Source organism: Megalops cyprinoides, chromosome 19 (genome assembly GCF_013368585.1).
Source record: "Megalops cyprinoides isolate fMegCyp1 chromosome 19, fMegCyp1.pri, whole genome shotgun sequence".
Taxonomy (NCBI): domain Eukaryota; kingdom Metazoa; phylum Chordata; class Actinopteri; order Elopiformes; family Megalopidae; genus Megalops; species Megalops cyprinoides.
Genome location: NC_050601.1, coordinates 21,257,962 through 21,284,736, shown reverse-complemented (window position 1 = coordinate 21,284,736; position 26,775 = coordinate 21,257,962). Strand labels below are relative to the sequence as shown.

At 43.5% G+C, this 26,775-nt stretch overlaps 1 protein-coding gene across 1 annotated transcript in view; it reads right to left on the bottom strand.

Annotated features, from left to right (window-relative positions):
- LOC118795174 (ubiquitin carboxyl-terminal hydrolase 43-like) overlaps positions 1-25,546 on the bottom strand; it is an 81,845-nt gene extending 56,299 nt beyond the window's left edge. The window contains exons 1-2 of the mRNA XM_036553564.1: positions 24,726-25,546; positions 13,048-13,194 (exon numbers count right to left, since the gene is read on the bottom strand). Of these exons, the coding sequence (XP_036409457.1) occupies positions 13,048-13,194; positions 24,726-25,337 (759 nt within the window). The 5' untranslated portion in view covers positions 25,338-25,546. The remainder of the gene's footprint in view (positions 1-13,047; positions 13,195-24,725) is intronic.
- Between the last annotated feature and the right edge of the window lie 1,229 nt (positions 25,547-26,775).

Genomic DNA, 26,775 nt, shown 5'->3' with positions numbered 1-26,775 from the left:
GCCCTGTAACAGAGCCCTGTAACGAGCCCTGTAACAGAGCCCTGTAACAGAGCCCTGTAACAAAGACCTGTAACAAAGCCCTGTAACAGAGCCCTGTAACAAACCCCTGTAACAGAGCCCTGTAACAAAGCCCTGTAACAGAAAGCAGTAGCAGAGCTCTGTAACAAAGCTCCATCAGACCATCAGAGCGCTGTCATAGAAAGCTGTATCAGAAAGCAGTCACAGGGCAATGTAACAGAAAGCTTTAACAGAGAGCAGTCACAGAGCATTGTAACAGAAAGCTGACATAAGATAGTCTGAATAAAATAATTCCAAGCCTAATAATGGAATCAGAACAGGTACGACAGTACATCAAACCCATTGTAATCTTCAGCTATAGGGGGGCGGGCGCCCGTAACGGTGGCTGTGCTGACCTACAGGATAAACCAAAGCACTGGCACTTCCTCCACAGCCAGCGTGGAGGGTGGGTGGCGGAAACAAACACAGACCGGCCGACCCACTGCACTCTTCCAAATCACAGGCTTACCGCTACAGGAGCCCTCTGCTCTTAATACTGTAGAAGGTGGTCCGAGTGCCCCTTTAATCTCACACTGCTACTACTCAGTCCACATGCACTTCTCTACAAACTGACCCGCTTCCTGAGATCTCTGTGTTCTCTCTGACAAGTGACAGGTATTCTCTGTGCTGCGTGGACTATTCACGAGACAGCTCAGCCCCGCTCCTCAGTGCAAAGCTCCACCTACCCTTACATGTTAGGGGTGTGGCCAGTCCCAAGCAAGGTCACAATAATGAATGGAACAACTCCACTCAGGACTATGTGAAAGGATGAGTCAGCTCCGCCCACTCTGATGATGACAAATTAAACACTGAGGGCGCATTAACACAGCTGCTCCGTACATGCTTACTTCCCTCTTCAGGCACCTGTCAAATTAAAAAGGGCATCATGTACTCGCTCATTCTTCCACCCTCTCAGCTAAACAAGGCAGGAAAGAGAATGCGTGGGCCAAGGAAATACTCCCCATACAATGGGTATCCATGCTCACCACGCCAGACCCTGTGGCTGTGATTAAGCATCCTCTAGAGGTTCATAGGAAGCCATGTATTACTTACTTACACTGCGTGCCCATACACCAGCATATAACCAGATATAGTCTGTAGCTCAGAGATGTGACAAGCGAAGTAAGGAGAGGCACAGATTTTGAGGTTTAAAGATGCTGTTTAAAGGGCTGTTCATTCTAACTGTAATGCACTGTGTCTTTAATATTGAGTAAGCCTTTTTTATTGTTTCTGTTTCAGGCATTTCTCCTTCATGCGTCCTGACCTACACCACAAACACGATTTAATGTTGGGGGGGGGGTTGCAAAGGCTGGACCCATGGATTTTGCCATTGACGCGATCTTGAGGTTAAGACAGAAAGTTACATTTGCAATACTATTACCAATCTCAGCTTATCTTTTTAATGGGACTGTAATTACATTTCAAACACACTTTTTTCCTCCCTCTTTCTTTTAACGGGAAGGTAAACACGATCAAAAGCTGAGGCAGGAGGACGGGCTGAGGCGCCCGTTCGGAAACGCCGCCAGCGAACCGAGTCATTCGATTCATTAAGGATTTGCGGCGTCTCACAAAAACGCAGGCTGGGCTCTCTGCGTATCAGAGCCTCTCCACCACAACTCGTTTCATGAGGCCCACAGCAGCACCAGCAGAACTGTACCCTTTTTGCAGAAGGGAGGAAGGGAACATATTGGTAGCTGAGCTCTGGCCCTGTGTTTGCTAAAAGGCCATACAGGAAATCGCTCAAATCTTCTGAATGTGCCTGGGGCTCCTGAAGGAAAAAGAACTCAGTCCACAGTGACCCAGCAGATAAATCCGTGACCACCTGCGGACCTCACACTCAGTCCTGAATGGAAAACCAGGCCGAAGTTCATTCCCCTACGAGAGACATTTCCTCCTGCCCCCGAAACACTTCGCCCTAATTTTCAGTTTCCTTTCAAGCCTAAACAAATGCCATATATGCATTGCATATACTGTATGTATATGCATTTTTTCTCTCAAGATTACAAGGTAATGTGAAAACAATTGCACATATTTCTTTTCAACAAACACTCAGGGCTGTGTTAATTTTATAGTTTCCTTTTTGAGGACATCCATAGGGTCAAACCATCAATAAAAGCCAACATCATTTTTCTATATCTGCTTTTACTACTGCTATATCGCTTTTATTCTGCATGTGTCAATCCCAGAGACACATACACTATACAAACCTATTGGAATCAGCATATAATGCAATGGTGCCCGGCAGACATGCCCTGATAAGGAATATGAACTATAAATTATTACACAATGCTGACAATGTTAACTTATTCCTCCAATTCGTTAAAATACAATAACATAATACAGGGGTGGAGGAAGCAGCCCAGAAAACAACTGTGTTCTTCAGTCATTTCAGACTGACTAACTGGCAATGACATCTGACCGCTACAAGAAGCCCCTGCCATTGAGCGGTGCCCGCTTGGTTCTTGTTTAAGAATGGACAACGGATATAGATAAGATATCTGAATATTTAAAGCGCTCCTGAACTATTAAAAAGGCACTTTGAAACATTTACAGATTTAATAAAATGTTTCCTGAGAAAAGCGTTGAATTTTTCAGGCGGTGAAATCCATTAGAGGCCTTTAAACAGCGGGAGGAGAGAGTGTTCTCAGGCTTTGTTTGATGTAGGCTTCAGCTTCCAGGGGCCGGGCCAAGCTCAGAGATGTGCACAGGGATTCCTTCTGATGGCAAAGACCAGAGTTAGATGCGCTGCAAAACAGGGCAGGTTTGGCCTGATAAAGGACAGACTCCTAACTCTTCAAGCCGGATAGTGTTTCCGAACAGGTCCTAGAGTGCCCCATGTAAGCTGCATGTGGGTTTTTGTTCCAGCTAAGCTCAAATTGACCCTGTCTGATGGAGTGTTAAGAGCATGCTTGAGATGTACAAATGAATATTACAAAACGCATTGATTTACCTTCTTTTTAACAAAAACATTTCCATTCACAGAGTGTGCCTGTTCCATAAAGGATTTGCCACACACAGCCATACAGTGGTGTAAAATCCAGACCCATGCTCAGGTATCGGCTCAAATAAAGCCAGAGGAACCAGGACATGGGAAAAACCAAAAGGAACAGACACAGTGGGTTCCCTGGACCAGGTCTGGCATATGCTGCACCAGGGCGACCGCACAGTTGGGCTGTAGTTTGAAATATTAATGCGGAAGGTCTTTTAAAAAGAGGATGCGAGTGCTGAAGGCAGGTTTCTCCATCTCGGCCGATCGATCCGCGTCTAATGCTCCTGCTGTTTATGGCACGGCGCTGCCCTGATTTTAAGGCCCTCTCCTCACCTCTGGGGAGAGTGCTTTCAATCATTCATGAGGGCTCTCCTGTCATTGCAAACAGCACGAGATGCCCGCTGGTCCTGAACTTCAAGCCTTCAGGCAGGGGGCCAGAAATCGTGTGATCTCGGTTGAGATTGTTTGATTGGCCAGGGGAAGATGAAGGGAAGTACTGGGTCAACCGTGCGGCCAATCGCATTCATACCCTTTTGCTTCCTGTTGCTCCCTTTCACACCCCCTCCTGCTGGACACGCTCCTCTGACTCTGAGACAGGCCCTCAGAATGGACTCTGCAGCGTCTGAGCCTGAACCCACTGCATCTCTACAGCACCACAGAAGAACCCACTCCTGGACCCTGACAGCCACAACACAAATATGCCGTCTGTAACAATAAGCCTTCAACCTAAATCACCCATTTCTGGCAGATTTCAGCCAACTGTTTAAATGCAACCGCTAAAGTCACGTACCTAGGAGTCACTGCTCTGTTTAAACACCATCTGGTATGGTGCCATAAACAGTCAACCTCATCATGACTGCCTAACCGTAGTGACAGGCTGTTTAAACACAAATATCCGGTCACCTCTGAGCAGTGAACACCTACCTCTTCCCTGCACTCAACAGCATGCATGCATTCACAGTGCAGCAAAGTGGCCACATGGCAAATGAGCCATTTCGAAACCAGAGGGAATGCTTGCCGTGAGAGGCTCCTGTGCTGATGTCATTTCCCATCAAACAGTAAGTTAGCAGGAGCAGTAAATGTAAGCCAGCATAGAAGGCCTCACTCTTACAAACAGCTGAGCAGACCTCAGGCCAGGCAATTCCTCCTTCCCCTAGGACTTGCCTGTTAGCCAGAACACATACACTATAACTGCCCAGTTACACAGCTGGGCTTAGGGTCACAGTCTTTCACTTTTTCCTCACTGGCCTCATGTTCTAACATTGTGCGACATCCAGATACTGGTACTGACTCCACAGCAAATGACACAACAAATGCTAAAGACAGAGACTCATGAAATTGAGATAATTTTAAGTCCACTTACATTTACATTTATTCATTTGGCAGACGCTTTTATCCAAAGCGACTTACATAGGTTACAGTTCTTTACAATGTTATCCATTTATACAGCTGGATATTTACTGAGGCAATTGTGGGTTAAGTACCTTGCCCAAGGGTACAGCAGCAGTGTCCCAGCGGGGATTGAACTGGCAACCTTTCGGTTACGAGTCCTGCTCCTTAACCACTATGCTACACTGCCGCCCACTTGAGTGTGCAGCACACAATTTGGTGCTGGTGAACAGTTTACGCGGTGCTGACGGAAACAACGGCAATCATCTCAGCCAGGATATTTTTTTTTCCTACCACTCCAAGATGGCAGAGTCCATGTATTTTTCTCTTATAATGCAAGTCACTAAAGCAGTCCACCGAAATTCTCCTTTGCCCTCCAGGATGGGTGGAATTAACTCCTGAAAGGGAAAGGATTACGAGGCTTCCCCCATCCCCCGTTTCCCGATGGCTCGTAAACGGGGCCAGGTTTTGATGGAGGCTTTAAGAGACAAACTTATCAGCATCAATAATGCATGAAGCGGGCTTGAAGACAGCAGGGGCACGTTGAGAAATATTTTATAAGGCAGAGATCTGAAAGTTTCTTTGCCTTGTGCAAATTCCAGGTACAAGTGGCAGGATTGCGTCTTCCATTCTGGGCTCTGCACTACTGTGTCACGCTGCAGGCTTTCACAGCGATAAACGCACAGAATGCACGAGGGGCGGCTAAGAACAACAGACATGAGTCACGACCGCTTTTCCTTTCCTGCCAGGAACAACGAGATCTCCCTTGCGAATGGTCATTTTCTTTGACACAGCAGTCTCTCCTCACCCCATTTTGCAACTGATAGGGGATTAAACGCTTGATTTCTGAAAGCCAGTCTGTCCGCACGCCATGAGCACCATGTCATGTGGAGTCCGAGCTGACACAAGGAAACAAAACGACTCCAAAGTCTATAAGGTCATCATGTGTGTCACCTGAACAACGACACTGACAAAAGCTTCTCTTGACATACTGTAAAATGTCTATTAGTAGTCCAGGCGTTTATTTGCTTGGAACCCAAATTTGCCCCACCGCTTGAAAGAGACCTGCTACCGTTGGAAACTAGCGCTAAATGGCTAATGATAAAAAAATGAGAGGAATCATCATCTTTTATTGCAAATCTACAGTATTTCTACAGTATCAGTCTTCATCTGAGCACTTTCACATGTCAATTGTTGAAATAAATTATTTTTAATAGACCTGGGAGTCTGGCGGCAGTTTGCTTCCTGCTCTTCTACTTAGCCATACACACCTACAGAACTCTCATTTGTACTTCTCTGAGCGCAAAAACTTTCCTTTCACTCTGAGAGCTCTGAAATGACGCTCCACTCTCCACTCAGCAGTTGGTCTGGCCACGCCACCCCTTTGATGGAATGTGCAAATGACTGCCATCATCCAGAAAGAAAATATGTGTGCTTGCAGGTCTGCACACCTGTTCATGGCACCAGGAGCCTCTGCTCTCAGGCTGTGACTTTAGTTGTGCTGCATAAAAGGCTCAGGTGAAAACTGTAAAAGGCAAATGTTTCAGCGAAAGCTTTCTTCCGTGCCTTTGTTCGTGTTACACCCACAATGACTTCAGAGATCTTGGAGTCAATCAAGGCACGGACAGAAATTCCTCTATTCTCACAGTTCTCAGACTCCATCTGTTATATTGTTTATTGATCCCAGACCTGCTGGACTTAGAAGACACAGAGAGAGAAAGAAAGAAGGAAGGAAAGAGAAGGACAGAGAAAATGAGAGAAAGAAAGGGAAGGATACGGGGGCAGACACAGGGGTAGACAAAAAGGCAGAAAAGGCAGATTTTTGTTTGCATTACTGACTTGATTCTATCTGGCATGGCTTTACTTGAAAATCCCTCAGACTCTTTACAGGTAAATTATATAACTAAACCGGGGAGTTTGAAAGTAAGTGCAGGGTTAAAACTGACAACAAATAAAGAGCACTCCACACAGAGTTCTGGTGCAAAGCAGGACTGACTCCAACCCAGCGTAATAATAATTGCATTAATGAGGCAGAGGAGCTACTGGAACAATTTGCAGCCCCCGGCTTGATTCGACACAAGGAAGTAAAACTTCCGTTCTACGCAGACAAGGTTCTACTGTTACCCCACCTCAGTCCACTGAGGAAGAACTGTCTCATACAGACCCTGGCAGTAAATCTTAAAAAGTAATGTCATTCCAAAAAATGCTAGGTTGTAGTAAAACAGATACACAATACACTCTAAGCAACACCGCCCTGGATTATACCATTTTTTAAAAAAGGTTGTCTCAAAAATCAAAAATGTCCCTTAAATTTACACTGCATCCTCTCCACCGATAGCATGGCACGGCATTTGGTGGGCTTTGTAAGATACTGAAAAGGAGGGCTGGAGAGAGAGAGGGAGGGAAGTGGAAGCGGTATTTGCAGAGTTGAAACAGAACAGAAAAACTCTGTTGTTTAGGTTCCTTAGGAAAAAAGCAGAGGGGACACCTATTAGCTTCTATTTTAGACACTGCATGTGAGTTTCTATTTTCTCTTTTGTTTCACCGTTGAAACAAACAACATTCTTGAAATGCTTAGGCTACACAATTCTGTTTAATGCCATGTCAATAAAGCTTACTTAAACTGAACTGAGAGAGAGATGGAAAGACAGAGAGAGATGAGAGAGACAGAGGGATAAAGAGACAGAGATACAGACAAGGCAAGAAAGGGCAAGTCAGAGAGAGAGAAAGAGAGAGACAGAGAGAGAGAGAGAGAGAAAGAGGCAAAGCAAATCTAAGAGGCCCCATGAGTCCATTCATGGCCTTCCTACTGCTGGAAAACCTCCACTATCAACTTGGGAAAAGGGGAAGGAACGAAAGTGACCCATTTCATTGCACTTGAATCTCACTCACTCACAATGGACCAAAACACATTCAACACCCATTTACTGTAAGACACCTATTTCATAACAGGACTCTCTCAAAACCCATTCTGTAAAGTGAGTTGATGCGCATATAGAACAGAAGATGGCACAGATGTATTTGACCGCCTGCATAGTTGGATATTCTTACACTGATGAAAACATGATCATTACTACTTGGACTTTTTCTGTTTACGTGCTCGGAGCACTCTGAATCAGCTTGAATTACATGTGTCGAAACGATGGGAAAGAAACTTTAAGACCAATCTAAATGCTAATTTCCCACAGCTACGAGGAGAGACACAGGGGATGATCCGATCTATATGGTTAGCACTGCTTGACACAGTGTCAGTCACTGCACATCTGTTTACGCAACATTTACATATCCACACACATCCACCCGCATATGAATGCATTTCCATAACTTGGGGTATCTGATAACAAACCCACACTTTGCACAGCAATTCGGGTTTGACGGTAGGTGAACTGCAACATTTCAGGATCAAGGGGGTTTCCCCCTGCCAACACTCCCACGGGGTGGAAAGGTCATTCATTATCAATGTTTAATGAGTAGCACAAGCTAAACGACAGAGCCACGATGGAGTTCTGACACTAACCTTTCCCAACGTCAGAACTGGGCAGCAGCCCCATCATTTTATTCATGTTATTCATGGAATGTCGATAAGCTTTCCCTGCACCATTAATCAGCAGTGGAGGATGCTCTTGCCAAATGGCTAAATCCATTCCTCCAACCAACACGGCAGCCAGGCAAGTAACACAGGTGGCCAATGGACATGATACCTAAGCATAATACATGCTTTAGAGAGCTCTTTCTCAGATCAGACGCATGCACTTTACACAGAACCCCAGAGGTGGACCCTGAATAGAAATGTCATCCAATCTGATTGAAAGATGTTCCTTTCTTTCTTCTTCCAATCTGAAAGAAAGGCATTTTTTGACCCCAAACTACCAAAACAATTTTCAAGATACATTATCCTGCGATTATATTGTGTACAAATATTACTTTGAGGATTTTATGATCATGTGAATCTTTCTTGCATCGGTTACTCTGCACCTTTTTTCCTTATATTACAAAGAAATATTTCCATAATGACAAAAATATCTCTAATTACAAAAAAAACCTTATTTAAAAATTCCAACCATATTCACACTAATATGGCTCAGATGTACCTTAATCATGTGCACACATCAGAATTTGAAAAGATAAAGGAACATGCATATGTCATATTAATGTGTCCCTGGTCCATTTTTTGTATCCATCTTTGATGAAACAATAGTATTTTATGTTTGTTAGTCTTATGGTTTTGTTGTGGAAATGATGTGTGGAAGTCTTTACTTACGTGGTCAAACCAAATTTAGGATACTAATAAGTGTGGTGTCAGTAACCTGTAATGACAGGCCAGGAACGCAGACCACTATCCTCAGACTGCTCGTCCACTGCCATGTAATCCCTGCCATCCCTGGCACAGTCATAAGGAGCCAGAAACCAAACGTTGCTGGTTCATTTGCATCACAAAAATAAATGGCTGTATAAATGGGTAACATGTAAAAACTAAGCTATGTAAGTCACTCTTGATAAGGGCGTCTCCTAAGCAAGCGTAATGTAATGGAACATGGGTCACAGAATCAGGGCAGTTCATAACAGCCCCTTTGCCCTCCGCTCCAGCAGAAAAGCTCAGCTCATTCGAAACTGTGACTGAAGTTATTTTTGTGACAGCATGTGGCAGTGGCATAGATGCCAAACTGGGGAGGGAGGGGGAGAGAGAGACTGATGTCTGAGGAGACTGGCTGAATGCAAGCTTTTAAGTACCTCGACAACATTTTAAAGTGCCTAATGAACAAGAGAAAACTTCAGTGTAAGTGCAAGTCCAAATTGCAAAAGTGTCAGAACGAATTTAGGATGACTCAACAAATCAAACAAAATAATTACATATTATTTAATTACAATCAGCTCTTTCCAAAAAAAAAAAAAAACACAGTGACTGAACACAGAGCACCTGATAATGAAAGGATAAAGAGCCAAAAATAGCGAGGACACAAGAAAAAAGACAAAGAAAGATGAGAGAGCGAGGCAGAAAAAATAGAGATAGAAAACAGCCGCAATATCACTGTAGTGAAGTCCGGCAACACCTGCATATGACCCAGGAATCTCTGGAACCTTCTCCAAACTGCATACCACCTGAAATGCCACCTGGCTGCAACACCCAGGAGACCTTCAGGGCAAATAGCACAGTGCCACCTTTACATCAGCCTTCTCTGAGCCCCTGCTGCCTCCCTACAACATCCCAGCTGAGCGAAACACAACCAGCCCACCCAAAGCCCTGGACATCAGCAGCCCTGCCACCCAAACAAGGCCAGAGACTAGCCCAGCTATAGACCAGCTCAGTCCCAGCCCAACCCCCTACTTCTACAGGCTAGCCCTGCAAGTGACTAATCAAGGTCTGGCCTGCCCAGTATTTCCATATGCTAGCCCAGCACAGTGAAGTTGCAACTGTTGAAGGCCAAGTGGGCACCAGTACCACAGACCTATGGGAGATAACACATCCTCATTTACACCCAACTGTAAAGATGAGTATATGGACTGTTACATTATTATTGCAAACCTGAATAATGTCACCTCTGGATTGAATCAACATTTGTTGCTGATGTTTCTACTCAGAACTGAATGCAAGTTTAATTCTTTCCATTTATTTGGTAATTGCGCCCCTGCCCAAATTGTGTTTTTGATGAAAAACATAACACTTGCATCTAATTTTGAGTGAGAACATATACTGATTGAATCCAGTGGTTCATGACTATAAACTATTGTATACATCTAAAAGGAAATATATTGCATGCATAATACAATGACCTGCACAAGAAAAAGTGATGTACAAAAAACTGAAAACGTTCATCTTTTTCAAAATGGGTTTGCGCTAAGAAATAATCAATATACCATCAAGGATAAAGCGTCTTACAATTATTACGCGGAGCATTCAAGGCCAAAACTCTTTGTTTGGACTTTCAGTAAATTGACAGTTCAGGTGAAACATCAAAGACCTAGACGTAACCATCCTACAAGGCACGTGGTGTCTCTGCCACAGCTTTAGCCTGTATGTTAGCGATGGTGTTTGAGGGGGCTCCTGGAAGACAACACCTCCTCACCTTCTGGCAACTGTGACAGAGCTGGGTCTGCAGCGGATACTGAACAATCATCTACACTAAAAGCCCTGATTTTAAACACAAGCCAATGCATACAGGGCAGAATTAGGTAAACGCCCACCTTTAATTATCATACAAAAAGGGCAATAAAATCCTGGATTCATTATACAGTCCTAAAAGTGCCAGAAGAAGAGAGTGGGGCACCGCCAAAGTAATGCAAGTTAAGCAGTAGCATCGTTTGCTTATTTGCTTTATAGCATTATTTTTTAACCTCTTTTTTTCAGTGTAACCATGTACCATTAAATAAGCATTTTTATACAAATCTCAAGCCTGCTTGCTGGGGAGCTTCCCTCTTGAGTTACGGTGGATGGGCTTTTTTAAGCATGGTCAAGACTGATCATAAAACAAAGTATCGAAAAATCATATATCTATGTTTATGTAACCACATATGCATTGATTTGATACCTCTTAAGTACAATTACCATTTTTCATTTTTCTGAACATACCAGGGCACATTATTGATGTTTGTGTTATTGTCAATATGATATATTCATGTATGCCGTGTCAATAAAGCGTTAGAAATTGGATTGAGAGAGTTAGAGAGGAAGAGATCGAGGAAGTAAGGGAGAGAGAGAGACAGAGAGACAGAGATGTTGCTCCCTCAGGCAAAAGCACATTATATGGTAGACTGAACGCAAGACCAGGCACGCACAAATTTCGGTGCCTTCTCAGAACAGAGACATGACCACTTGGTCTTCCTCCCAGCGGAAGACAACGAACCATATCGGTTTGTACTCTTGCTTGAGCAGCCTCCTGGCCTCCCACAGCCTGGCCGAGGCGGCTGACCAGCATTGCTGGTCTCAGGCTGTCCGTGTGCTGAGAGCCGTGAGACTGTAACCCCGTGCGCGACGGGAAAGGGATTACCCAGGTAACACTTAAACACTTGAGTCTCAGCGCCCACACGGCAGTGAAATGGTCCTTTTTGTAAGGTTTGGCTGTGGTTCACTGTAAGGCCAGTGACTCAGGTGACTGCTGAACCATCTTGCCTGAGGCCTAAGAATTACAGGTCCACGTGAGGAATGGACAACGCTAGCACCGATACCTGACCTTCAGAAACACATGTCTGTCAGGGCCCGCTTGGTATTCATAGGCAATGAATGTAAAGCAGAGAATGAAGCATACATGAAAAAAATCAGAGCAGCCACTCCATGTACCAGTAATTGACAATACAGATACGACTTTTTTTCCTGGAAGAGTGGGAAAAAAAATCTAAACGAGTTCTTTCATGTTTGCCAACAGAGAAAATCACTGCCTCTTCAGCTTTTATCGGAAGGCATTCCATACAGAGAAAGCATTTTCCGCAAAACACTGCACAAACCTTTTCATTAAGCCCACAATAATGTGCTTGTAACATGCTTGTTTCTTCCATGTTAAGGACACTGAAATACATGCATTTGTAAGGATGGAGTCTGAAATGACCGATGCACTTGCCAACAAACACTGAGTACTGAAATTGCCTTTCCTTGGTGAAACCATAATGAATTTGATTTCATTGCACCACATTCTCAGGAAATGCTGCCCACAATATGGATTCAGCCAAGAACCATATTTGAGACGAAGTCACAGATTCTTAATATACTGCCCAGACAGTCAGCTCAGCACCTACGCTGTCTCTGACATTGCTGAGGCTGCCAGTGTGCTGATTTGCTGACTCGCTATACGCATTCTTTAAGGGGCGTGGTCTAAACCAGAACATCCACAGTCAGCATGGGAACACAGAAAGCACCAGAATCTCCTAGAACCTGTTACCAACTGCAACCTCCTAGATGTAGCATGGAAGGAATGTAGAGGCAGAGTGAGACGGAGTAGATTCAACACCCCGGTTCCTGTTCCTTTAAGAACTGAGCTGCAGCCGCATGGCCCTGTGGCAGGTGGCATTGGAGCATCCTTTCAACTCAGCACCCACAAAAGAAAATGCCTGCAAAGACATCCTCACCTACACAGAGATTAGCAATTAGCATCTGTGTACAGAGATACCTTTCTGCACAGATTAGTGGCTGTGCACTGGAATTCGTTTCTGCATAGAGAGTTGTGGCTGTGCACCAAGATCCTCATCTGCACAGAGATTATGTTCTAGCAAAAAAAAAATAAAATTTCATTCACCCCATCTCAAGTTCACACAAAGTAACCCACTCCTTTAACCAGCCAGTAGAGGAACTTTCTTTTATAACATACAGGAATTATCTGATTCATGCCATAACTGCGAGTCGGTTCAAGAGGGGCAGCTGCAGGGAATTTAGCTTCAGCAAACAGAATAGGAATCGGCTGAGATCCTCATCTGCGCAGAGATCAGAATCTGAGAATATGGATCCGTGCCTGTGTGGGGATTTGCTTCGGCAATCAGAGAACTGCATCTGCGCCCCCAAAGACCAAAGTCTACACAGAGATCCTCGTCTGCGAGAAGATTAGCCTCTGAGCACGTGGACAGGGACAGGGACAGGGGACATGGTCAGGGGACCGGAAGCCTTGGAGCGGGGGGTGCTCTCTCACCTTCGCAGACGCTTTGGCCTTGTTGTTGTTGCAGTTCGGGGAGGAGCTGACGTCCTCGTGCACGCGGTCCAGCAGCCAGAGGAGGAACTCCAGGGCGTCCTGCTGGGAATTCCCTCGGAACTGGGAGCTGTACTTCGACACGGTGCTCTGGGGGAGGATAGAGGAGAGAGGCCTAAAGTCACTGCCTGCAGGTTTAACTGCCCTTTAATAGCTCTCAGTTCAACCATTTTAGAAAACCATACGCCTGGCTAAGTGCTCCCCTGCAGCATAAATATGCTTTTTACTCTTTCCACACAAGATCATTTCCATTGTTATTTTCAACAAATCCCTTCTAATACTTCTTACATATTCACAGCAACTATGCTTTCGGATGGATATCAGCTTATGGGATGTTGTAGTAAGGTGGAAAACAGATGTAATATGCAATAGGTGTGATGGTATTATAATACATATGACATTATTATATCCATCAATGTCTCGGCATGTATTAAGCACTGCACTGTCTTATATCGGCATGTAGCGCATAACAAAAGTAAGCTGAACTGTGACCTCATTTTTGCATGCTGATATTTAGTGTGTTGACTGGTTAGCCTGTAGCACAGATATTCTATATCATGACCAGACACTCAGCCTCTGTCTTCCCTCCATCCTCCATACTATTACTTTGATTAAGAGGCTCAAGGTGGTAACGTGAAGGGTCGGTGCCATCTTCCTTAGGTACCAAGATGGTAGACCTGGTAAATGTCTGTCAGAGCACAATGCTAAAAACCATCACATCTGATGAAACCCACCCACTTCACTCTGCAGTTTCTTTCAGTAAATCTGGGAGGTCGATCGCTCTGAAAACCTGTACAAACTGTGCGAGACTCTTTCATTTCAATTGCCACATTGCATGTGTCACTCTCTTTTTGGAGTTTTTAAACTTATAACACTTCAATTTTTGACAATTTAATCAAGGTTTTATAGTCTGGATATTTTGTATGGTTTTGTGCATATTTGCTGTATTTCCTGCTCTGCTTGTCTTATTAACGACCTGTGTTTGCACCAAGGCAAATGTCATGTTATTAACATGACTAATAAAAGACTGAATATAAATCTGACTTGCTATTAATGTTCTGTTTTAGTCCACATTCCTTAAAGAATATTCACAGCAAGCCACCAATCAGAACAGAGCAAAGCACAAAGAGTTGAGTATCAGGTCAATATATAGATCACCTGTGTGTCTGTACAGTGGCCTTGGGTCTGACTCCACTGTAATGGACAACCTCTGAGTTATATCAGTCACCAGTGAGACTCCTCCCTCCCCTGTGTGCAGTCATCAAATAAACTCAAAGGTGCTTCTGCAGTCACTGCTTCTGTGAAACAGGTACTTGGAATTACATCCAGACCTCCAGACACTGAGCTCCAAACAATGGTGATCCAAAATAAACACCCCAACAGAAAGTAACCACCTGCCATATCACTCCCCAACTGCTTTCATGTTCGTCCTTCCATCCACCCTGAGACTACACATGCGGTATTGTCCTCTCTTTATGGATTTAGTCAGAGGAAACAGCCAGGTTAGAAGCATAAACATCGATTCAAAGGATGACATCGAGCCACAGAGAGCAGGTGTTCCACGCTCGAATCACTGAGAAGTATTGTGCATACTGAATAAACGTGGAGCCTTCAGATCTTCAGTTTAAAGATGGGAGTTGAGTGGGATTCAATTATAGGGATATCAAACGTAATACACCTATGAGCTAATGCTATTGCAGATCCCCACAGTCTGGAGCGGATACGAAAGGAACGCCCACGCAGGGTTAGCGTGTGATCTTCGGTAACGGTTGTATGGTGGACTGAGAGAGGAGGGGCTGGAACAGCGCTGACTGTGACTTGTGGTCCCTCCTAAACAGCAAACCAGGTGACTCCCCCGCCCAGCAAACTGCACTCTGTCCTGGACGAATGTCTGCGTCACAGAAAGCAGGCGCATGACCGAACCCACCGTCTAATTACAGGCAAGAACAGCAGACGGGTTTCAGCTTCTCCTGCCGAAACCTGCAGCTTTAACAGTCTGTGTCTGTCACCCTTGCCAATCCCAAGCCCCAGCCCCGCCCGCACACCAGAACTCCAAAGCGTGGTCACGCTGTCTCTGTCTAAACAAACACCTAGTCCCCCCCCCCCCAAACTTAGCAGGGTTTGTTAATTAACACAACTGCAGCAGACAGCACTTCATGGGGCTGCGGGTGCGGCTATGAACTCCGGAGGAGCTCTAACTGAGAAACAACCTCACACACGCATGCAGCCGTCAGGCCACGAGGGCTCCCGGTGTGAGAGTCCTTAGAGAACCTGAGGTTACAGTGATGTCTGCGGTGTCTGACAGGTTAGCAGCAATGACATCGTAACAGGACGGCTTCATTAGGACAGGGCTGTCAGCTCTGTCACAGAAATCTCATCTCAACGGGAGCTTTTCTCTCACTCCGCTCAGAATAGCTAGTGAAGTGGGTTTTCCCAGTTTACTAAAGTGACAACATCCCTTTTTGGTTGATACAAAAATACAGTTTTTTCCCCATTCAGAGTTTGCTATGCAAGTTTTCTGCACTAAACTCATTAGAAGAGATGCCTTGCACAATGAAGTAGGGCCTTTACAGATAATCCATATCAATTCTGTGATATAAATTTGTGCAATGCCGATAAAAAATTGTGTTGATATGAATTCAATGACTAACATTCAACCAATACTTGCCCTTAGTTTTGACTTTTAAGTTAAGGGCAAACTTTTCTACCTTCTGTGACTTCTTTGTTTGTAAACTCGTTGAGGAAGCACAAGGCAAACCTGCTTTGATTCAGTAATTCCTCCACAGCCCTTATTTGAACCTGCCCGACTTGCAGAGCGCTCTGAGCTGACAGAAACATTTCACAGACTGAAATATTTGTTTTTATCCACCCAGAAAGAGAGCATTCATTCATTCAAACTTACAGTACATATGAAAGGTAACAGAAGTCCACACTAAATAAGTACATTTAATAAAAAGACAAAATTCCTTTCCCCAAGCAGTCTGTAATTAAAACAAAGAAAGCATAATCTATGTAACAACATCAGCCTAATTATATGCTATGCATCATTTCTGTCCACTAGATCTAAATTATATTAATCAAAGACAATACCTCTGTGTGTGACAACAGAATTACCTCAGTTGGCCCACTGTAAATCATGGCACTGTCACCTCTCAAGGAAATCTCACTAAATGAGACATGATGTAATTGCAGACCACAATGTTCATGTTCTGTGCAGACCCGTGAGAGGCAATTACTATGGTTGAAACTGGAACGGCCCCTTTGTAATATTTCTTACTAGGCCTGCTCTGTGATAAAATGAAATCCACAGAAAACAGCAAGCATTGACAACTCTTGCTTGAGCCTTGAGGTTCAGTGTGTGTGCAGCTCATCCACATAAACACACTCTTGGCGGTTCACTTTCAAATATGTATTCACTTCTGCCTGAAAACGTGAAATCACATTCAAGCCCTGTCTGGACATACATTTTCACAATAACTATTACATGAACTCATAAACATATTTCCAATGAGCAACCTCTGATGCTTTCCCTAACATTTTTTTTACACACAAATGTACACACAAATGGCAAAACGCAAACCCCAGTGTCTGTCTGGAGCCTTGGCCTCTCCTTGGTGAAGCTCCTCCTTGTTTTATTGTATTGTGAGACACTTCACCTCCAGGGCCCATTCCTCCTGACAGAGGTATCACATTCGTTGAAATTGAGGCTATACTGTTTCCATTTAATGAAGAAAAACAAGCCGTCAATATGGCATGCATTCAAAGGCAACTTTTGTATTTTTTCTCTTCTTAAATCTGATATTATAAAAACTATATCAGGTTAGAAAGGAAGCATCTGAACAAGTTTTAACAATTTGTTTACCCATTGACTAACTCCAGCTGAAAACAAGCTCCTGAGTGGCAGTGCTGGTTAAGGTGCTTGTGCCAAACTGAGGCCAAACTCTCTCACCCAAGATTTAGCTTGGGTTTAGCTGAGGAGTTTTCAGCAGTGGAACACAGCTGGCTTTGTCCCCTTGTTGTAGCATGTGTCACCGCCTCAGAATGTGGCTAAGACACTAAGTGACCAACTTTGCCAATTGCTCCATAACTTGCTCAGTATTGGTGTAGAAAATGCCCCGGACTGCTTTTGCCTAGCCACACGGCTTTTCTTTCCATTTATTGTGCTTCTGCCTTCTGTGATTGTTTTTATTTGTTTGCTGCTATTGTCTCTTTTTCCATGAGTCACCTGCTGTTCTTCGCCGCTGCTTTTTCTATAGGGAACAGTTTGCCAGAAACAGCTGCTGGCGCATGATATTGTTGAACACTCACTCTTCATTGGCTTTTGGCAGTCTCTCTGTCTGCAGTGCACAGGTGCTGGCAAAACCAATTATCATAGCTTGTAAGAACCCAATACACTACAAGATCTACATTAATATGGGGGTGTACGATTTTGTCATGCACAAGCATTTCGTATTTCAGCAAAAACTGTTGCCAATTCACAAATAAATCCTGTAAGCCAGGCATTGAAGCACCGAGCCTAAGACAGGTGGACAAAACTGGCATACTGAGCTACCCTATAACTGTACTTGAATTCCTATGTCCCATACCATGTCTTGATTATTCAATGTAAACTCTAAGGTACAGCAGATCCTCTAAAAACAGAAAGACAGTGACAATAGAAAAATGCCTGACATTCTCACACATATGGATCTAAAGTAGAAATGAGATCAAATACTCAATCATTTAAATATCTGAGGACAAGATGACTACTTGATCACCTGGATCAGCATGTCTGTAAAACTGTTTTTCCTTTCAATGTGATCAATATTAATGGCAGCTATAGGCAGCTATATGGCAGCTATATATCTTAATAAAACAAATCGCCCGGCTTTTCTGCTCTAACAGTATCGACTCATTGATTGAACAGAATGTCACAAAGTCCGAAGAATGACTCGCCGCTGAGCCGTTTGCGTAATCGCCCACCAGGAGCTGCGAGGCAGAATGAGGCTTGATGCCATTCGCCTAGCAGTTCTGTTTAATTTTTCCGCTGTACTTTACCCGATGCCCCTGCTGAGAGGACAGCAGGACAGATCATAATTCAGGCCAGCCGCCCTTTCTATTTTTACCCACCGAGGACGTTTCGGAGTGCATCAAGCTGAATCTTAAAAAAGAATTCTGCTTACCTGAAGATAACCGTGCATCAGGGCATAACATGACCTCTCTGGGGACAGCAGGGAGAGAGAGCGCAGTCTTGCCTTTGACTCTCAACACAGAATTTCCTTGTGGTTCATGAAAAAACACCAAAGTTTTCAGGTCCTGCCTCCTCAAATGAAATGTTGATTAAATGAGCATTAACTGTACGCCAATTTCTTTTGTAACAGAAGGAACACAAGATGCTATTTGACTCATTGCATCCATTTTAGCACTGTATCTGTGGTGTCCCGACATGTAATGCTCTCTGAAGGTTACACTTTCGGTGACGTTAGCCCCTCTCTACTAAATACCCCAAATTTGGGATGTCTATGACTATTAAAATGATAAGTACATAGGATACAACAGTAAGGCACCTTGGGCAATCTTGCTTTCGGAGAAAGGCAACCACGCACACTAATAAACCCTGAATACTTTATAAATCTTCCGGTTCAGACGGTTGAGTAAATAAATGATTGGGATTTACTCCGACTCGTACCTCGCGAGAACAGAACTTCACAGCACAATGCTAAAGTGATTGATTTGTGTTAGTGATAGATTAGTGTTATTTGTGTTAAATTATGCAAATGTTAATCAGAACAGTAAGTTGCTAAGGCCTCTCTGATGACGGCGCGCGCACAAGTCCTGTACAGAGTCTGTCCTGCTAGTAGGGAAGGTGTTCTAAGTAGGGCTAGGAGTTGGTCTGTGGAACCATGGATCAATAAGTTGTTCCCTTTACGATGAAAATAAATTTCACATTTGATATGCAACTCCATTACATTACACTTAATGTTTAAGAACAGAACATCTGTATACACAATTAAGACTCCATGGCTCACAAAGGCTGGAATACAGTCTTACAAAGGTGTATTAGAATTATGCCTCCTGCCGGTTATGGAAAATGACGCATACCAATACGTACGCAGGTTCAGGGCAATGCTAAAACTAAAATAGATTCCATCGTTCAGCAGTGCATTACAGAACACACGCTGGCTTTGGCATTTGCAGGATAGCACAGACCACATATGGCGATCCTTTTGCGTCGCACGTGGCACAAGTGAAATGTATTCAACCAGCCTCTCTGCAGCCTTACAGTTAACAGCCGGATCTGATTTTCAGCAGGTAGAAAGTGTTGTTCAATGATAAAAACGAATCTACCAGACTTGAAGAACACATTTATTATTGCTTACATGGTTTTAATATTCTTTGTAACGTGAAATAACATTAACACTTTTATTTACTCATACCGTACAAGCAAACGAGTTTCAGAAACGAATTGTCGAACCACAGTGAAATGCTAATTTTATTTTATTATAATAATATATAATATATAAAAACATATAATGATGAGGAGAAGCAGTGGCAGAGTTAATTATTCTGCTCCAGTTTTCATGTTTCATTAGCTCACTGCATCTGCTCGAGAAAAACTTTGTGAGACTGGGTGAGGCTGACAGCGCAGCAGTCTGGTGGCCGGACTTGGCTCCATCAAAATATGCCCTTTGAAGTGAAGGGCCTCCTATGAAACTATCAAACTCCATTTGAGCTCAGCTTTACCTTTTCCCTTGCAATTTTGTATTTTAACGTATTTTGTGCACATGAGCGGATCTAATATAATTTAGAAGAACGCGCAGATGAAGCCTGTGGAGAAACACCCGCAACCATAGGCGTCATTTACGCTGGGGACACTGGGGATATGTCCCCACCACTTTTTGTCGTGGCCCATTTCGTCCCCACCACTTTTTGAAAGCCTTTAACACATCGAATCTGTCATTGTCCCCAGCACTTTCCAAAACAAACTGACTCCCATGCCTGCAACTAATCAAGGTCTTATTTGCACAAAGATTCTGTAGATTATGCACAGAAAACACTTTTTATCATTTGTTTTAAAATGTGCTTTCATTTAGAATACATACTTCAGGTAGTTGTTGATAAAGGAGACATTTTTGTCCCACAGTGAGTCATAAAGATGTCATGCATGTGGAAACTGAACTGGGAATTTGGATTGAACACAACACTCAAATTGTATCCATAAAAATACTGACATCCTTTCCAGACTTTCCAAGCACTTAAGTGGGGATTACGCGTGTGTACCACCAGTGTAAATCAGCCATATAATGAGTATATATAATTTACCACTTGTACAATCATTCAAAGGCACAACACAGCTTCCCTGTCACAATAAGGATTTGTGCCCTGTGAACATGGATTTCAGAAACTGAGAGAAACATAACATTATGCTCTTACCCAGCAGGGCTAACTTTGTTTACATATCATGAAGTATCATGCCTATGGGTACAACATCAACACCATCTTGGAATTGAACCAGGAAGCTTTGGATCATCAGCCCTGCTCCTTACTGTGCCACTAAGCTACACTGTGACAGAAACAGTGGGATAATGTCAGGGGGTAAGAAGAAATATGACAGGTGCATTTTCAGACAGAACAACGAACAAAATCACAGCCTCTTGTGTGTCGGCATGCTGCCTTCCAATTCCTGACGCTTGAAATGACATTAAAGCTTGTGAGACAATTTAGTCACCCTGGTGACTTTGTGGAGTCATGCCTACGGCGCACTGGCTTTGTGACGGCAAACAAAACCACCTTTTCTCATGTCACCAAAAGAGTCCGGTGGCCTCATCCTGTCCACGTTGCCTGTGAGCGCACTGTTGATTTTAATTGCAGTCCTGCAATATATTTTTAGCATTTTTACCTGCTACAGTTAAAGTTAATTAAACTAAAATCAGGACAATTGAAATCGAATGAATGGAATGGGCCTCTCACAGTCCCTTAGCTGAACCGTTCCTGAACAGTTCATTCATTCAGATCACATATTAATACAAGACAACGAGACAGAGCTGCAAATGCAGTCCCCAAGGCTGTTTGTAATATAGCGTGGCCATTGTGGATATCCAGGTCTCTTTTGTGGCCTGTTGTTTATACCCTGGCAGAAAAGTCTAAAAGCAGTATTTGAGCCAGACGCCCGGTAACCTCCTGTCCTCGGACTCCATTGGCCCACAGCACTTGCTGCCTCGTTAGCATTCATCAAGTAGGGTTTTGTGGGTACATGCTCAGAATGTAGAGGAGTCCTGAGTGATCCCTCCGCAGCAGACTTTGTGGAGCACTGACATTAAGGCCATGTTTTTGTCCACATTACTGTAAATCAGAATGATTCCAAGTGTACTCACCTCAACTTGTATGCATAATTGAATACACTTACTGTATGGACTTACTGACTAATGAATCCACTTTTACTCCTTAATTGAAACCTGTCATCCCAAAAAGTCAAATATTTCAAAAATGCCTGTCCATTTTTAATGGAATCTCTTGTGTCTGACTACTTTCTACACCGTCAGGTTCATGCAATCGAAGCTGGATATCACACAGAAACAGTTCATACAAGTCAAGTACAGCATCACCTGTATGATTATTCACATTCATATGAAAGAGTGGGAGACCAAAAGAGGACAGAGGATGCTGAAGGCCCAAGCCTGTGAGATCCTGGAAGAGGACAGTAAGATTGGCCAATCTCTGATGTGTCCATCTGACATCCACATGTCTATGTTTGCAAGGGCTTGTGGCCAAAGCAGCAGTCACAACTCTTGTGTTCCACACCAAACAGATAACGGGTATTCTGGAAGCCGCACTCCAAGAAAAAACACTCCATGAAAAGTGACACACTTTCTCTGCATTTCCTTCTTGATACTGTGTGAAACATCCTCCATAAAATGACGCTGATATGCACGGTGAACTTAATTTCTGTTCAATTGAACCGACGTCAAAAAAAAAAAACATTACCGTTGCCTTTTCAGGTTCAAATCTTGTCAGATGGCTTTATGATGTCAATTTATGTGCTACTACTGTGCCATTGAATAGATGTCAGTTTCTCCATCAGCCAAAGTCAGCATGCTTCCCAAGTGTGAACTGCTCAGTGGCAGCCATTCCAAACACTTTGATTAATTAAACTAATCAATGATGTGTTTGAGATGATGTCAGCAGGTAAATAATTACCCCTCTGAATTCTGCTCATCCAATATACCTTCCCTCTGTCTTCAGATCTGACCTTATTAATTGATGGAAGCCTTCCAACAGATACACACACATCAGTCCTTCATTTGTCCGTACTAAATGCTGGTCACTCTCTCTCTCTCTCTAAGATGCACCACTGCCAAACTGGCAAATCTTTAAACAAAGAACAGCAAATTGTACAACATCTGACAGATACAGTTCTGCCATGTTACAGATGACAGCAATCCCAGCCTGACGCTGGAGTCAGCTCATACTGTAAGTGTTGGACAGCTATCCCAGGCACACACACACACAAACACACTGACACTTCAGGAAATGCCAGCAAGACTCTTGTCTGCTAAACTGTTGGGCTGGAAGAGAACTGAAAAAAGCAAATTTCAGGGTCAGCCATCATCTGAGACCCAGTCTACAAGCAGGCCTATTCCAACCACTCTACTATTGGGTTCTTTGTATCAACATGTGTCAACGACATCATTCACACACTCAGGGTGGAGAGATGACAGCACGCTTAACGGTACCGGGATAGACTTGGTAACATCTGCTAAATAACATCAGACACATAACATCAGCTGTTTAACATCAGACGCATGACATCAGCAACATAACTCAGCTGGATGACATCAGCTGGTCTCTAATTATACACCTCTGCCTTTCTTCCATGATTGCATTATAAAACAAAATAACCTTTGAAAACATTGCAATAAAGCCAAAAAATTAAAAATTGCTTTTAAATTTAAATACAAAGTTGCACATTTTTAAACCTGCACAAGCTGTGCTTATGGTCTAACAAACATACCAAGGGTGTAGATTCATAGAGCCTCTGGAGTCCCCTGGTTAGTCAGTGATAATAGGTACCACATGGGGCCTAGTTTGCCTAGCCTACAGATACAGATATTTATCACCAGTATTCAGACAGAAATATATCTATTGACCAAATCTATATTTTCCTGCTCTTTTCATTGTGTCTTCTACCCAGCCCACTTTGGTGACAGCCAATAGAGAGAGAGAGGCAGGCCCTGCAAACTTAATGGAGTTCAATTCAGATGTTTTCACTTCTTTCTTACAAGCAGAGGCCTTGCTAACGATTTGAAAATGCAGCTAAATTCTTCGTCTGGAGTATCATATAGTACACTCAGACAGTGTACAATATATACAGTTATCACAATCAACACGAGGTAATGAATCAAACAATAATATCAAGTATTATTGCTACGAGCAATTTACGCATTTCATTGGAAGGGTAGTAAAACGTTTGCTCGAACTTGACACAGAACACATCAGGTGGAGAAGTACTGTATATGTTACAGTATACAATAAAACCACACTGACTAAACACTAATGTAGAAATACTTTTTTTTCACTTTTAGTCAACTCTCGGCAAAAGTGATTGTTTCATTAATTCCTCGCCAGGCAGCTTTAGGCTATACTATGATGTTCTTTGAAAGGCCAGTACTGTGAAGGCAAGCGCTCTGAGGCGCAGCTGAATTCGGGATGGAGGAAAGTCACCGTGTTTAAAGGCACGGTCAGCGCTGTGCATTCAGATTTGCGGTAACAGTCATTATAAAGTGCCTGGGCGTGTTTCATCCCGTTCACTCCATCCTGCTTTTAAAGTGATTATTACACGTGAGTCAGCATTTTACATGGCGTACAAGTTGTCACCCGTGCCAAAAGAATTATGTCATAAAGATATATAGTGTAACTTTTTTCCTGAGGCCGCATTAGGTTATTCGGTAGGTTTTACTGAATGAGTCATTAAGTCACCCCAGTTCACTGTCTAAAACTGTCTCTGATGAGATGTTGTCTCTGTTAGAGTCCGTCGCACACCTCATTCGGTCGGCTGAATCAACATTTCCGTCCCCGGAATACATCTTCCAACATCTGAGAACGTTGCACAGCAAGAATCCGGTGCTCATAGGGTACAGCACCTGTCTCACGGGCAGCCACAGACTAATGGCCATATGGAGAGATCAACACCGGCCCACAGACCTTACCTGTGTAGATTAACAGGAGCATTGCAGCACGCATGTAAAAAGGGCGCTGGGCGCTCAATCGCATGAGACGTACTGTTGCTGTATTGGTTCCGATAGCCTATAGTACATGAAACACAATTCTAAAAGCCCAGGTGAGATATTAGATCAACAATATTCTAAACTTCGTTTAAGAAACTCCAGCGTCCAAACAGTTATCTCACATGGGTTGGGGCCTAATTAAAAATTATTTAAACTATTCTTTGTTCCGAACATATTCTTGACGCGCTTCTATGAAACGCAATTGTCCTGGACTGCAAAACTAAATCCGACTTTTCCCATCAAAGCTCTCCTTTTGTATGTATTTTCAGAGCGGTCACAAAAACTGCAAGAAATGTAAATAGATGTAAAATGTGAAAGAGCATTTCACCTGAGAAGTTCCGACGCGACTGAACCTACCTTGAACTCCACCGACAGCTGCGGCGTATACTCCAGAGTCCAAAGTGCCCTTACCAAACAGGCCAGCTGCTCGGTCATCTCACCCCGAACGTGTTGTGCGTCTTCATTTTTTACAATCCCGTTCACTCTCTGGGCGAAATCCGATTTGTACTGCCCCAAGCCGAGATATTCGGCGAGCAGGTCCGTATTGCTCAGACACTGCACCACGGCATTCATGAAACAGGTGTTGCCATGGTTTTTCAAACCCAGGACCCCGGGGGTCTTTTCCCCATAGCACCAAGACAGTCGTTCTTTCATCGGTCCGCGGGAAGACAGTGTCACACTCTTTTTGACAACACGCTCCCCCGCTACCTGATTATTCCCTTCGAAATTTCCTGAGTTGGCAGTAAACGTGCAACTGTCTCGGAACCCGCCATCGTCATCTTCGGCATCTGGTGGGTCGATGTCTCCGAAGTGAGCCAAAGTTTTAAAAATCTTGTTCATAAAACTTCCCACCGACTTAAGTGATTTCCTCCGAAGAAGCTTTCCCGGTCTCTGTTTCTTTTCTCCGCGCTTTGCCGCTTTGGTTTTCGCAGTTAGTTTCTTCGCTTTTTCATCCTTTTGGATATCCATGTTGGATGAAATTCCCGTGGCTCACGGATAAAAGATAAAGCGAAAGCGATTTATCTCTTCGCGGGCTGAAGTTTGTCACGCCAAAACTGTATCACCGCCACAGTGGTGTACATCGCTGTAGCACCGTCGTGCCAAGGCACACAAAAACACCCAGACACACGCAAGTGATGTCCCTCGGACATTCCGATAATTACTCCAAGCGTCTAGGATGCCTGAATTACAAGATAGGTGGGCTGATTCCGAGGCATGGTGTTCCGGTCACTTCCCCCTCCGCTCGCGTTATTTCAGTCGATGTGTTGCCGTTAGGTGTTTCGTGTCCAACTGCGCCTTTCCACTTTGATAACAATTAGCCTGATTTAGTTCCAGAAAGTGCCGGTGGATGCCGACGGCTTGTTTATGTATGCGTTTTGTTTAAAAAAAATGCGAAGGCTGTTTTCCAATCTGTAGTAGCCCAGTTTTATTTCACGTTATAGCAAATGACTTTATAGATTTCTTCCGTCGATTTGCTTACTTCTTAATTTCCTCTATCACTGCTTTTGCAGTTGTTCTATTTTAATCAATTGGCACATGTCCCACACAATGTCATCTTTCACATCGTAGCCTATACTTCTGTAATTCTACATTCTCCGCACACGGAATTTTGCCTCTGAGGTCTTAAGAGACCCCTGCTGGTTTAAAAGGAAACCGTTTGGGTTTTTGCGTTGGTATGGAAGCAGATAAGTTTACACTAGGCCTATATATGATATGAGGTTGCTAAATAAAACACTTTGTGCCTGGGAACACATACACACACGCACGCACACACACACGCACGCACGCACACACACACGTAATGTAAACGGTCTACATTTTAAAAGCAAATGACAGGCTTCAGAGTATCCGAAGAAGTGGTATATTTGTCAAAGTGATGAATGTAGTTGGCTAGTAGTGGATTAATGTTTGAAACATTGTACAATGTACAAAACACCTAAACTGGGGCTTTTATTGTCCACCTAAACTGGGGCTTTTATTGTCTACCACAGACTAGAAATACACCCTCTCTGGTTAGACACATGAAAAAATATCACAGATGAATAATTTATAACTCTGATTTAAGATGGCTAGCCTGCATTTTTACATATCACTTTAGTTTTGGGTACAGATCTATAGGCAAGGATTCTACTCAACTCTGACCTTCCCAGAATGGAACCTCTGGGGTAACATCCTGTCACAATTTAGCAGCACATTGTTTTCATATGAGACACTTTTCATGGACTAAAAATGCTTTTTGTTTTTCTGGGCAAAAAGTAAAAAAGTGAAAATCCCAGAAGGCCCAGCATGGTAGCCTGTCATTTCTGAACCAGGAGGGATCGTAAGTAACATGAGAAATGTTGCCAACATCATGAAGAGTGGTCAAAGCTTGCGCATACAGTATGTCTAGCTGCCAAATTTGGCTCAC